Genomic DNA, 15,145 nt, shown 5'->3' on the forward strand with positions numbered 1-15,145 from the left:
AAGATAGGAGATACACATAACATTATTTGATGCTGAGTAACTTGTCTCAAGATTCTCTTCTCCATTTTTTTTTTCTTCTTGGAAGCAGGGTATAAAAAGGTCGCCAAGCTCTTAAAATTCCAGTTCAGCTCTTGTATAGCCACTGGACCTGACACACAAAGCTTCCAAGATCTGTACTTTTAAGGTCAGTCTGTTCATTATTTTAGGTGAATTTTATTTTATTACATTTTCTTGAGTTGTGTTTTCTTAATATATTTTCTATTTTTAATATGTAACGCATTATTTCAGGGAAATATTCGTTTTAATTGTCCACTAGTTTATTTATACTACTTACATTTGGGCCCAAAACAAACAAATAACATATAATACTAATATTAATATTAGAAATCATTTTTAGCATTTCCTCAATTGTTTATATATCATTAACATATTCCACCGTGTTGCACACAGTTCAGATTAGTGTCATCTGATTTGTTTCCACTTTGACTCACAATCTATTGTAATATGAATATTTCATACTCAGTTACTCACCCTTGAGCAAGTTATCCTACCGCATGTTTTTCCCTCAATATTGTAGCAGCCGTCTTACAATATTTCTTTCAATGAGCTAAGTGAGGATTTCTTTTTAGTGTTTTTGTTCTATTTTTGGCATTTTTATAAAACCATACCAACTTTTCTTACTTCTGGAGCCACATTCAGTTCTGAGAGAGGGTCACGAGCCACATCCAAAGCCCCCAGGAATAGTGATATCCAGCTCCTGCCTTCCACACATTACTGACACCCAGATCAGGGGTGTACAATACACCCAGATAAGGGGGTATTGGTATAATGACAAAGCACCCCCAAAGAAATCACACCAAGGCAGTATATGTGCATCTAGGGGATTCCACCTTACCCCCAATAGGTATTATTGCATAAAGCATTCCACCATGCTATAAATCCAGCTTCAAAAAAACCCTCTATCTGGCAGTATCATCCTACCTCCAGCTTAGCACTTACTGTACCCCAATGCCCCTTTATGTGCATCCAGATCTGCTTTTCTATATGGGCCTACTCACAAAAGCCACCATCTGGAGACCTGCTCTTCATAGATGTTTGCTAGACCTGGTGCTAATGCACCAAGTTGACAGACAGCCTTGAGCCACACATCATGGTCCTGCGAGCCATATATGGCTCCTGAGCCAAAAGTTGGGGATCCCTGATATAAATACACTTTATAATTGTATAATTTGTTAGAAAGAGCAAATTCATTTTTATAAGCTCCTTTCAATAATATATTTAATATTTTAAATTGACACCTTTTATACAGTATTAGTGTTAAGACTTAGTTACTAATTATGTTGTATATATCTGGGGATAGGTCATTACTTTCATATTTTATTGGAATTTGCATGAATATGAGTCAGTCGTCAACGTAAAATGTCAGAAAGTTTAGTGTTTTACTGTGTAATAAATCAACATTTGTTTAATGAGTGGAATAAAAGTGCGATGATTTCCTGTGAAGCAATGAGTTATCTTCTACTAAAGCACTTGTCATGTATTTATGAGTGTCATTGTACAAAAATACTAACAATAATAATATGTCATACAGAAAACCAAAGACCTAAAACAAATCAAATGGTTTTGCAAATTTCACCTTTCGAGCTTGTCTATGAAGATTTTAGATTTTTTTCAATATTAAAATTTTATTTTGATTTTCAAACAAATTGAAAAGTTACTGTTCAGGGGTGTGGTCCACAGATTTGCTTTCCAGCTGTTGTGAAAATACAACTTCAGAAGTCATTCATACTAGGAATTGTGGCTCTTCAACCACAGTGTAGTAGTAGTTCTCACTAAATGGCTGAATAACATTTTTTTAACATAGATTTAATTTTTTTAGGCAGAATTTTTTAAGTATAGTTAGCTACTGTAGGTTTATGAATGTTCAAATCAAGGAGCATAAGTAATGCTGCCTGGTATATATTGAAATGCCTAAAGGCTCATCCATGGTGAAATTAAAAAGTGCTGGACCGTGGGGAGAGTGAAGGTGGGGAGAGTGTGTGCCTCAGGGATTCAAAGGACATAAATGACAGGCTGTCCTGTCTGTATACTCATTTGTTTCCTCTGCCTGTCGAGGGAGCAGTGGTATGATCAGTCCACGTTCCTGCACAATCAGACACAGCCATTACACAGTACACAGCAGGGGCACATTTATAAGATTATCTTAGTTATCTCAGCATAGGAACATTTTTTTAACACATCCAATTGTGAAACTTATTTTTATTCCAAAGATATATTAATTCAAATGTACGTTGTTCATGGGAAAAAACACTTTCACTATATTGAGCTATTTAATACCTAATGGATGTGAATCTATAATCTATATATGACCTACTGTATGTGTAAGGACAACACAATTCAGAGTCCAAAGAAAAAGTGATCCAACTTTGTTATTCCATGGAGAGTAGAAATATTACCTAAAACATTTCAAGCCATGAGAAGAGGCCCCCTAACAATAGCTAAAAAAAAATAAACTTACCTTACAGATGCCACTATAGTCAGTCTCCTATTGATAACCTCATGGCAGCATAAGTAAAGGCACAATAGACACCTGTAACATTTTGCCTATATTAAAATTATAACAGGTCATGGTGGTTACCTAACATGACTTTACTATAGTCATCTCGTCAGTAGGTACATAGAATCAAGACCAACACCAAAGAGGAATAAGTAAATTAAAGAATTATTCCAAAAGACTCAAAGTTATAGCCTATCACAGAAAAAAGATTACAAATTTATAATCGATGGGATCCCAGTGGTTAGATCCCCAAGAATCCTTATGTTTTGAATAAGTGATAACTTTTAATGTTAGGAAAAAACAATTAAGGTAGAGTTTATAGTTTTTATATTTTGATTCAACAGACATATTGAAATCATAAAAAGATGTTGTGTGTTCAAGTTATGTGTCCGGACGTCTATCAGATGACGACAGTCGTCCGACATCGTATTGCAAAACATTTTGGGATGTTGTTAGAATTTTAAAAGCCACGATTTTATGATATTGAGTTTATAGCAATGCAGTAGATGAATCATAGTTATGGTCTAAGTAACGACTATAAAATATGCTGCATTTATAATTTCTGTTTAGGAACAGTTTTACCAGTTGGAAAGTCATGACCTTCTACGATGGAGTGTTTCCTTTCTACCCACATGAACCGAGGAAATGGGTGTTTGCTGTGGATATTATTATTGTCATCGTTGTGTTTTTGGTTTTTGTCTCAGCTTTTATCCTCATCATTCCAGGAATAAGAGGCAAAGCAGTAAGTTATTTTCATCTATCTATCTATCTATCTATCTATCTATCTATCTATCCATATCTATCTATCTAGCTAGCTAGCTGTCTGACTCACTGTCTATCTGGGTGTTTATTAACCCATAATGTTATGGCAACGTTTTAGCTCCAAACACAATAATGATAATTTCTCAAGCAGCATGAGGAACGCTCAGTATTGTGTTTGTAGATGAAACATTGCTATATAATAATGGGTTAATAAACACAAGTCCACCTTCTTACTTGAAGAAAGAGTGCTGTCTTTTTTGTTATTTTCTGGACAACTCGGTTATTCTCTTTAGGCATTCTTTCTTTCTTTTTATCTATCTATCCTCTATTAATCTATTTCTATGGAATAAATAATATTTTTCTTACATCTCTTTCTATTTGAATTCTGTACCTCCATTATAATCTGTATAAAGATCAGATATGAGGATAATCCTTCTGATACTGTTTGATACAGGCGTCAATACATATTTTATAGACCATAAAGAGGTCATGAGATTTTTTCATTTTTTCATTACAGAGATTATCATGGACACTCCGAGTAATCATAAGTCTTTTTATTGGAGTTGTTACAGTCGGTAAGTAGATAACTTGTTTTCATTAATCTTCCATCTTGATACAGAGCCAATATCATTTTAGAACACAATTGTGTCTAGCTTAAAAGGTTCATTGTTGGTTCATCAGTTGGGGATATATATTGAAAAATGTAATGCTCTTCTTACTCCAGGCCCAACTTGTGATTTTAAGGTTTAAGATTTCTTATTTTGACAAAAATGTGACAAACACTAAGAAAATTCCATGTTCAACATTACAAGGGAATTAGACTATCATGTATCATCTGACAAGTCATCACAATTTCCATTGCATGAATTAAGGGTTTAGGAGCTACAATGCTCAGGGATTAGCCTTCAGCTCTACAGGTCCATTAATCTTGTGGGGAAATCATTTGATTAGATATTGATTTTATCTAGTGACATACTGTATCCCCAGGCAACAGAAGGTGGAATTATATCTTAAAAGGAACCAGTAATGAGGATTTTATACCTCAAACTAATGGCATTTAAGTACGGGGTCTATTATGCTGATTAAATTCATACTTCGTTTGTAGGTATTCATTTTGCAGTTTCTGTGAAGTCCAACAACAAATGAGCTACAAGTGCTTCTGGATGGAGCTGTCCTGCTCTTTCTCACTATTAACCAACCATCACCTGCCTCCTGTGCCTGATTGACAGGTTTCTTTTGTTTTAGTGATTTGCTTTCCGTTCCCAAGATCTCTCACCAGTGGTGTCAGTGCCTAGGGCGGTGTATGTGCAGTGAGATCCTTATGATGTTGCAAGATAAAGTGTATCGATCGGCACATGCACTGCCCCAGGCATTGACAGAGCTGGAGTGGTGATTATTTTAGAGAAAGCTGGTTATGGAAACAAAAGTGACCTATTGGTCAGACATTGGAGGCAGCCAATTGGCGGGGAATCGGTAGGAAGGGCAGGAGAACTGCAAGTGCAACGTCCTACTCCGAAGCACTCGTGGCTCATTTACATATGATTTTAACAATGTATTTCTCAGAAACTGAAAAACAGATTTCTACAATTAAGGTATGGATTTAATCAGCACTGTACATACATGACATTAATTTGAGGTGCACAATTATCGTGACAGATTCTCATTAAAGTGGTTTTCTACGGTTAGAAGAAACGTGGCTGGTGCCTTTCAAAAAACAGCCACACTTTGTATAGTATTTCCCAAATAATCTAAATTAATGTAACCTGCAATACCACCCCATCGATAAGAGTGGCACTGTTGATGGAAGAAGGCACCTATCTTTTTTTATCCTGGGCTTACTCTTTAAAGAAATTCTAAAAACATGACCCATTGGAGTCCTACTTTTCAGCAAAAAAAAATTAAGGTGTAATTGATAGACTAAATGATGTATTACATGATCTAAAACACATAATTCAACCGCAGTAATTTTTAACTATTTTCGACTATCGCTCAGTGAAAAATGGGCAACAAATGGATGACACATGAATGGCAATATTGTGCTGTCTGTGATTTTCATGAGCCCATAGATTATCGTTGCTAAATTTGATCAGTTTTTGTGGACACTAAGTTTGCAAAAAAGCCACAGACATGTGAACAGCTGGGTAATCGTGTGTTTGTTCTATCCGTGAAAAACACAGAACCCATATGTGAATCATAGACTTCTGAATTAGACCTCATATGGATTTAATGTAGTAAATGGTTTGTGATTGATCAAATGTTTTAATACAAATGGACTTTTTCTTCACAAATACTTTGTTGTTGACAAAGTATTGGACTAATATATATATAATATATCTACATTTTTTTTTAGTTGTAAACTTTACAGCTGACTGGGAGGTTGGATCAGTTAATGCTGTAACAACATATAAATCATTTAGCAATTCCACTGTGAATGCAGACATTGGAGTACGTGTTGGTCTTGGTGGAGTTAACATAACATTAAAAGGTGAGACTATTACAGTATATATGTATATATATATATATATATATATATATATATATATTTTTTTGCTTTTAATAAATAAAGGTATTTATTACCCCATTTGAGCACTGCATAATGTGGGGGAAGATACTTTGATTCCAGTGCTGTGTAACTTACTTGGCTTCCTGGTGTAGTTTTGATACAATCACTGTTTTACCTGTTGCAGCTTTGATAGTCTTTTAAATGATAAGCTCGGTAGGTCCCTGTCCACACCATCTATCTATACATAATTACAAGTATAGCTCGCTCAGCATTAGGGCTGGCTGTCAGTCAGTGACAGGGGCATGGTTAGAGGTGCTGCTCTCTATGTACAGAGCGGTGACTGAAGCTGCACCGGCCCACCCACATGACTGAAAACCAAACACTGCCTGGGGGAATAAAGTTAATTTCCTCCAGGCAGCGGGGCTCTCAATCAGAATGCTATTAACCTGCAGGTTAGCCCCATTCTTCAGGTTAATAGCATCATTTTACATGACAGGTTTCTTTTAAATAGCATCTGATGGTAGTCATAGATGGTATGTCTAACTTGATCAGCCAGACTTTAGAGCTCCTGGGAAGAGCAGCATCTGCTTTCACGGTCTCAGTGTGTCCATGTATTTACCTGAGATAATTATCTCACTGTCTAATGAGCTGCGTTTTTTCAAAGGAGTTGCCCATATTCCTTTAATACTGTTGGATGCTTACCCTCACAATCAGTGATTCTTATGTACATCGGTAGATTTGTACTCAAGGTCAGACATTTGGGTAATCAATCTTTAAAATTCATATTGCTGTTTAAATGCAAATTAAAGTATTATACAGCAAAACCTCTTTAAGATGATCATCCAAAAAAGTTGTATTCAAGGATAGTGGTCTTCCTAAATAAAATGGCCAGTGCACATTATATATAGTGAAACCTGAAATTGTTCACAGGATATCTGGTTTGAATAAACCGATGGTCTTCTCTAAGAGGTGATCTTTTGGTGAAGCATTTTGCAAACAGGATCATGCAAACATCTAAAGAGCTCTAAAATATTGTATTTATTTCTATTTCCAAAAGGTATTCCAATTCATCAAATTAATGAGACAATTGATTACAATGAGCAATTTCTCTGGAGTTTTGGGTCACATTTCAATGAATACTACAATGATGGTCTGAAAAGAGGACTCCCTAATCCAATTCTATATGTGGCAGAGAAATTCACTCAGTATGACCCATGTGGTATGTTTGGCCAATATAGGATATCGGGTCACTATGCTTCAGCTTGCATGTGGTAAGTGGAATCTTTAGTACAATATTTCTTCACTTATTGAGAAATGTAAGCTACCAATGGTGGAAACATAAAAAGACTTTTACGTTATAAGATACACTGACCATTGTCTATGTAAACGTGGCTGAATGACTTAGAGTCATACATGCAAAGTTGCTGGTAATAAATCTTGAACTGAGTGAAAGAGCCAAGTAATAGAGTTTCACACTTGGCAGAGAATTTTGGCAGCTTTCCTTGTTTCCTTATTAGTTAGTCACAGTAGAAGTATGACATCCAACAGGCCCTCAGGTATTCACCAGTGACCTCTGGGAGAATCCAGTGGAATGCTTTAATGATTGACTGGGTGGAGATGGAGCTTTATTAATGGCTTGGGCAAATCACATTAACTAATATGTAGGCGTGAATCAGAGGTCACATGGCCAATCGCCAGTTGGCCTGTTGAGGGAACTGCTGAAATATTTTAATAAATATTCCTGAATAACCGTTGTGAAACAAAGTTGATATTCTTGCAGAAAATATTGATTATGCCATTTTGAGCAAAAACAAACAACATCCCCCACCTCCTAGGATTTATTGTCAGATACTCTTTAAACAGACGGTTGGACGGAAGACATAAGGAAGTTAGACAGAAGGAGGTTGATAGAAATTAATGATAGGCGATGCTGCATATAAATCACAGAACAAAGATTCAGTACAGCAAGAATAAAATCTAGGTCATATCAGCTACCAAGAAGTCAAGATAAATAGCTCAACACGTCACCGACACTGCAACCATATTGTCATTTTGTGACAATAATAAAGGATGCAGTCAAACATAAACTGTCATCAATCAATAATAAGCACCACATAAAAAAAATAAAAGTACATTAATCAATGAATCAATTAATTCATAAATGCTCTTGAGGCTCGAAATGGATAAAGCATCTAACACATCAAATATACAAATTCTGATTACATAGGAACACTACTTAGATATGTACAGGAGATGAGAGAATCAATTTCATGTGAATCAAACTCGTGTCGAATTTTTAGGAATTTGTACCACCCGGGATATTCAAACAATTTGCGTTTTGCTTCTTGAGAATATCCTAAAATGACACCACCATTTTACAGTTTGCAGTAGATTGCATCAGCCAGAAAAGACCAATGACCTTTGGTGCCACTGCACAGGCTTTATTATATTGCCTTGTAGTTATCAAATAGTATAGTACAACCATATGATAGCCTATGTGAAAGCCAAGGCAGGGAATATAGCAGTGATTTTTTGGTAAATTGGTTCATGAGAGGATGTCACAGCTCACACCTTAGCAATAAAGATAGGGGGAAAAAAAAGCCATGAAACACTGAATAAACATTATTGGTAGTGTGTGACATCAGTGAAAAACAGTTACTATACATTTATCTATAGCTATATATTTTAAGGTCACTAATATTACGTAAGCTGTGTTTGCGTTAAAGAGGTTTAAATGAGCTGAATATACTCCTAGGAAGCTTCAAAGTGTCACGCACCTCTTATCAGCACAATTAGAGGACTTGCAAATCGCAGTGAAATCTTTTGGACAAAATTGGCAAAGCTGGTGAATTTGAATTTTAAAAGATTCGCTCAATACTTAGAAAGAAATTGGGCAGTTATGGAAGTATTTCCTGTTCTGAATTTCCCGATATACAGTGTGTAATTAATTGTTAAATCTTTGCTTTGTCTAAATAAATGAATCATGCCCGCAGTGATGAATTTGGTCACATATATTTTTATTGTAGCTGATTTCCTACATTAGGGAAATAGCATAACATTACGAATGTATTAGTTACACCATCAACATATGAAATTGGTAATATGCTTCACATGTGGACATGTGTATATAATGATCTATGACACTGACTCAATTAGTTTTCTTCATTATTTTAATATATGTATAACTTAGTACTTGTTACAATCCATGAGCAATACATTTCCTTTTATTTATAGAGCACAACTTTACAAATTGAATATTACATGCCTGTTTCTGCAAAAACTGACATTAAGGGGGTTGTCCAGGTATATGGTTAATTTGACTTGATTCTAAACATCTATATAGACTGTACTGGCACAAAGAGTCTCAGCAATGCCTCTAACAGAGAATAACTATTTTAGGTTGGTTTCTAGTGGAGCCCGCCACAACCTTTTTGTTGTTGGATTTAGAGCTGAGCAAAAAGATTCATGGTAACCAGTTATGACATCTGGTCTGGTCCTCTGTTGCAGCTGGACGTTGATTCTTTGGCCGACATTTATTGCCGGCATCTCTTGAGCACTTTTGTCACTTTCTAAGCCCCATGACACATTCCATGATGCAGTGTGAGACCTAGTGACCAAGCCTCAAGCAACTTCATTATATGACAGGACCTAGAGAAACAGAGGTGTTCTGGAGATGCCGGACCAAAAATGCATGACCGCAGAAGTGAAGTCCGGCTGCATCAGAGGACTGGAACAGAGATCTGAACTGGATGCCAAGAATTTAGTTAAATTCATAAAAACTCTGACACAGAAAAAAATATTTGTTCCTCTGTGTGAAACTAGGAGCTTAAAGAACAGTATGGTATCATAGAGTTCCAGGAAAATAGAATACCCTCTATTCGTGAGAATGTAGAGAATTTTTTAGGTAAATTACAAAGTTTCTTGTTTTTACAAACACTATGTAATTGTAAACATTTTAAACATTGAGACATTCCTTTAACAAAGCAAAAACCATTGAACTTGACAAATTAGGAGTTGAGTAAAACTTTTCTGCATCAGGATATATAGCTGTATCAAGATATATGGTATGTGTCAAGTTAGGAAATGCTACACCTGTATTTCCATCTGTATTTATCAGCAAAAGTGAATAAGATATTTTGACCAACATAAGAATAATTTAGAATGATTTTCATGACTCTGAAAATTAAATATCCATATGAAAGAATTTGTTATATTTGCACAGTTTGTTTCTCATGTACCGTATTAATTTGTTACTCTGCTAATGCCACACTCTTGAATTTTGTATTACAGGGTGGCGTTCTGTTCCTGGATTATCTGCAACATTCTTTTCTCCATGTCAGTGTTAATATATGGAGCTTACATGACTGTTGTGACATCAGCTTTTATGCTATTCTCATTGATCTCTTTCTCCACCGTGAGGAATGTATCGTTTTGTAATATACACTTTGGATCAGAACCTCTAAAAACTACATTTGGAGGATCTTTCTGGCTGACCTTGGCAACAGGTGGGTTACAGAAACATTAAATAAAAATTACATACCATGTATCTATGTGTGTATGTATGTATATATATATATATATATATATATATATATATATATATATATATATATATAGTACAGACCAAAAGTTTGGACACACCTTCCCATTTAAAGATTTTTCTGTATTTTCATGACTATTAAAATTGTACATTCACACTGAAGGCATCAAAACTATGAATTAACACATGTGGAATTATATAGTTAACAAAAAAGTGTGAAACAACTGAAAATATGTCTTATATTCTAGGTTCTTCAAAGTAGCCACCTTTTGCTTTGATGACTGCTTTGCACTCTCTTGGCATTCTCTTGATGAGCTTTAAGAGGTAGTCACTGGAAATGGTCTTCCAACAATCTTGAAGGAGTTCCCAGAGATGCTAAGCACTTGTCGGCACTTTTGCCTTCACTCTGTGGTCCAGCTCACCCCAAACCATCTCGATTGCATTCAGGTCTGGTGACTGTGGAGGCCAGGTCATCTGGCGTGGCACCCCATCACTCTCCTTCTTGGTCAAATAGCCCTTACACAGCCTGGAGGTGTGTTTGGGGTCATTGTCCTGTTGAAAAATAAATGATGGTCCAACTAAACGCAAACTGGATGGAATAGCATGCTGCTGCAAGATGCTGTGGTAGCCATGCTGGTTCAGTATGCCTTCAATTTTGAATAAATCCCCACCAGCAAAGCACCCCCACACCATCACACCTCCTCCTCCATGCTTCACGGTGGGAACCAGGCATGTAGAGTCCATCCGTTCACCTTTTCCGCGTCGCACAAAGACACGGTGGTTCTTACCAAAGATCTCAAATTTGGACTCATCAGACCAAAGCACAGATTTCCACTGGTCTAATGTCCATTCCTTGTGTTCTTTAGCCCAAACAAGTCTCTTCTGCTTGTTGCCTGTCCTTAGCAGTGGTTTCCTAGCAGCTATTTTACCATGAAGGCCTGCTGCACAAAGTCTCCTCTTAACAGTTGTTGAAGAGATGTGTCTGCTGCTTGAACTCTGTGTGGCATTGACCTGGTCTCTAATCTGAGCTACTGTTAACCTGCGATTTCTGAGGCTGGTGACTCGGATAAACTTATCCTCTGAAGCAGAGGTGACTTTTGGTCTTCCTTTCCTGGGGCGGTCCTCATGTGAGCCAGTTTCTTTGTAGCGCTTGATGGTTTTTGCAACTGCACTTGGGGACACTTTCAAAGTTTTCCCAATTTTTCGGACTGACTGACCTTCATTTCTTAAAGTAATGATGGCCACTCGTTTTTCTTTACTTAGCTGCTTTTTTCTTGCCATAATACAAATTCTAACAGTCTATTCAGTAGGACTATCAGCTGTGTATCCACCTTACTTCTGCACAGCACAACTGATGGTCCCAACCCCATTTATAAGGCAAGAAATCCCACTTATTACACCTGACAGGGCACACCTGTGAAGTGAAAACCATTTCCGGTGACTATCTCTTGAAGCTCATCAAGAGAATGCCAAGAGTGTGCAAAGCAGTAATCAAAAGCAAAAGGTGGCTACTTTGAAGAACCTAGAATATAAGACATATTTTCAGTTGTTTCACACTTTTTTGTTAAGTATATAATTCCAAATGTGTTAATTCATAGTTTTGATGCCTTCAGTGTGAATGTACAATTTTCATAGTCATGAAAATACAGAAAAATCTTTAAATGAAAAGGTGTGTCCAAACTTTTGGTCTGTACTGTATATATATGTGTGTGTAAGAGAATAATAATTTCCTGTGATTATTCCTTAATTTAAGTATCTTGCATAACAACCTACAGTAATTACTGGAGATGAGTGGATCGATCTCCGTCCACCCTGATCCTTGTTGCCAGCCTTCCGGTCTTCTTCTTTCTGCCGTTGAATACTCTGGGGTCTGCAATAAGATGGAGAGGGGATGCCAATAGCACTGTTACCCAGACAAGTAGTGGTATAAAGGAAAAAGGATGCTCACCTTGGTGAGTTGTGAAATGCACAACTCATATGATGGTATAATATAGTGCTGCAGGAGACACCAAACCTCAAGGGTCCGAGTACCATAAGTTGTGGATGCAAGAAAGTGCCAATAATTCTGCGCTCCTCCGGGTCAAGGAAGGGATGCAATACCCAGTGCTTGGTTAAGAGTCCGTTTATTTAAAAGCTAAAATCAGACGCGTTTCGTAGATGTCCTGTCTACTTCATCATTGCATAGCTATGCACTGATGAAGTGGACAGGATGTCCATGAAACGTGTCTGATTTTAGCTTTTTAAATAAATGGACTCTTAACCAAGCACTGGGTATTGCATCACTTCCTTGATCCGAAGGAGCGCAAAATTATTGGCATTTTCTTGCATCAGGTAGTAAACAATTTCTATAACTTGTTTGGAGGAATAGAATAAGGTTGACATGAACCCTCAAAAAAATAAAAAACTATATTTAATTAGATAATTTTAAAATACGGACTAACACACAAATATCCAACCTAGAGGACACACAAAAAGCCGTATCTGATCACTCAATTCTTATGCATGCTTATATAGTGAGATCAAGACTCATGGAACAAATACTGTGTCCAATTAATACAAATAACAATCCTACTACTGGCAATAATGGACGTTGAGAGTCCTCAGAGTAAAGTAAAATGAGTAAGTGCAAAGTGATATAGTGCAAACACACATACAAAAAATATATAGATAAGTCTATAACATCCCTATCCAGGCTAATCAGGCCCTATGATAAAGGCTATGAAAAATACCCTGCCTGACAGCAGAGGTTGGCACCCTAGATAAAGATGGTGAAATGGTGCCCCCGCTCCTCGGCGGCTCTCCCTCTCTGGCCCTAGTTGGCCCTACTACTATGTTGCATCACAATTCGTTGCAACCTCCTGAATTAGGGAAAGAAAATATAAAAAATTAAAGACTTATCTCAGATGAACATCATGAATGCAATCATGGATGTAGATCCCATAAATAGCCTCAAAGGCAATCCTCGACGCGTTTCCCCATTGACTGGTTCCTCAGGAGGCAAAAAAGATGTGTGGTCAATCCACAAGGATATCTGTTACAGCCAGATCATAGTTCCGTATTGATGACACAGTGAGTTGTCATGAGGTCACTTTCTTGCATCCACAACTTATGGTACTCTGGGATCTGGAAAGAGCTAAATAAGGAACATTCAATTCTTTGAGAAAATTTGGCTAAGCTGGCAAATTAGAATTCCAAATAATCCGCTCATCACTAGTAATTACAGTATTTTATTAAGGCAAAGTTCATCTCTGAGAGGGAAAAATGATGCCTGACAGACATACGTTGTTGGCTGTTTGCAGTTCCATTTACAAAAGTTATTATTACCACTACTTTATGAACTACAAATGAAATCTGCTTCTCTTTCTGAGAGCAATCCTTAATTATCTGATTTTATGACATGCGAGCCCCGATTCATTATTTGCATTTTTTTAAAGACCCTTTTCTTTGGTGTTTTGTGGTATTTGTTGCCATTTCATGTGCCAAATTCTTCAAATTAGCGCATGTTGTTTAAAAATTTTGCGCAAAGTCAAAAATGGTTTTTATTTTTGTCTTTAACCTTTTGTGCAACTATTTAGTGCAAAAAGTTGCACGGTTTGTAAAATAACACAAACATTTGCCACATAAAATTTACTCCATGGGAGGACCGGAGTATATATGTGGCAAATTTTGCAATTTTTTGAAGTCACAATTGATGAATCAATAAAATACATGTTGCCCAGAGTGTGAAACTAAAAACATTTTTTTTTGTCTAAAATAGACTTAAAAAAAGCACAAATAAAAGGAAAAAATGAAAATAGCGCAAAGAATAAAAAAATGAAATGTTTATGGGTCTTATCAGTATGAACAGTGTAAAACTTTGATTGAAAATTTTTTTTTTGACAAACATGCTACCATGAGTTAGTTTACATATTATTTATAGTTTTATAGTAAGCCATTATGCGCAATTGCATTGGTCAATAGGAAAATTACATTACTAGACTCTTCACAAGACTATTTGTGCATTTATACATGCTGATTTGCATTTCAGGTCTTCTGTGCTTCATTATTGGAATAACATTAATTGTTCTAAATTGGTGTGTTCCTGAAAAACTAAAGTTATTTTTTAATGCTATTGAGGAGGATGAAGAGGAGTTAACTTCAAGATCCTGTGATAATGGACATTGTCACAATAATTTAGCTTTTGTGCATGTATGAATGCAATGAATTTCTAAACATTTCATGGACTAATATTATGGGAATTAACTTCCAAAAATAAAGTGCAATCACACCAAACAACATAAAATTTGGTGTGGAATTTTTATTTATTTTGCACAAGCTGCCTGTAAAAGATGAAAAAATGAATGGACCAACCATCATCAATCCTCAAGTGTATAAAGTCACTTGGAGTATATGGATCCAAATGGACGTTTCATGCTTAAGGACATTATGCACTAAATGCCAGGAAATAGTTTACCAAAGATATTTAATATCAGATTAAAGTGAAATATTCAAGACCAAGAAATACTGAAAAAAGCATCTTTTGGTTAATATATACAGTTATATGAAAAAGTTTGGGCACCCCTATTAATCTTAAGCTTAATGTTTTATAAAAATTGGTGTTTTTGCAACAGCTATTTCAGTTTGATATATGTAATAACTGTTGGACACAGTAATGTTTCTGCCTTGAAATGAGGTTTATTGTACTAACAGAAAATGTGCAATCTGCATTCAAACAAAATTTGACAGGTGCATAAGTATGGGCACCCTTATAAGTTTCTTGTTTTAAATATTCCTACCTACTTTT

General features: G+C 36.1%; 1 protein-coding gene across 2 annotated transcripts; it reads left to right on the top strand.

Annotated features, from left to right (window-relative positions):
• Positions 1–40: 40 nt before the first annotated feature.
• On the top strand, positions 41–14,934 carry DUOXA2 (dual oxidase maturation factor 2). 2 transcript variants are annotated; one of them, XM_073652893.1, is made up of 7 exons: positions 41–184; positions 3,134–3,299; positions 3,837–3,894; positions 5,670–5,804; positions 6,880–7,093; positions 10,113–10,327; positions 14,390–14,934. In XM_073652893.1, exons 2-7 carry the CDS (start codon positions 3,153–3,155, stop codon positions 14,554–14,556), a joined length of 936 nt encoding a protein of 311 aa, XP_073508994.1. In that variant the 5' UTR covers positions 41–184; positions 3,134–3,152; the 3' UTR covers positions 14,557–14,934. The 2 variants fall into 2 exon arrangements, with proteins under 2 accessions (XP_073508994.1, XP_073508993.1); XM_073652892.1 differs by having other exon boundaries at positions 95–184; positions 3,128–3,299.
• The last annotated feature ends 211 nt before the right edge of the window (positions 14,935–15,145 follow it).

This window comes from Phyllobates terribilis, unplaced genomic scaffold (genome assembly GCF_046119375.1).
Source record: "Phyllobates terribilis strain yellow unplaced genomic scaffold, ASM4611937v1 Scaffold_11__3_contigs__length_659146591, whole genome shotgun sequence".
NCBI classification, from domain to species: Eukaryota; Metazoa; Chordata; class Amphibia; order Anura; family Dendrobatidae; genus Phyllobates; species Phyllobates terribilis.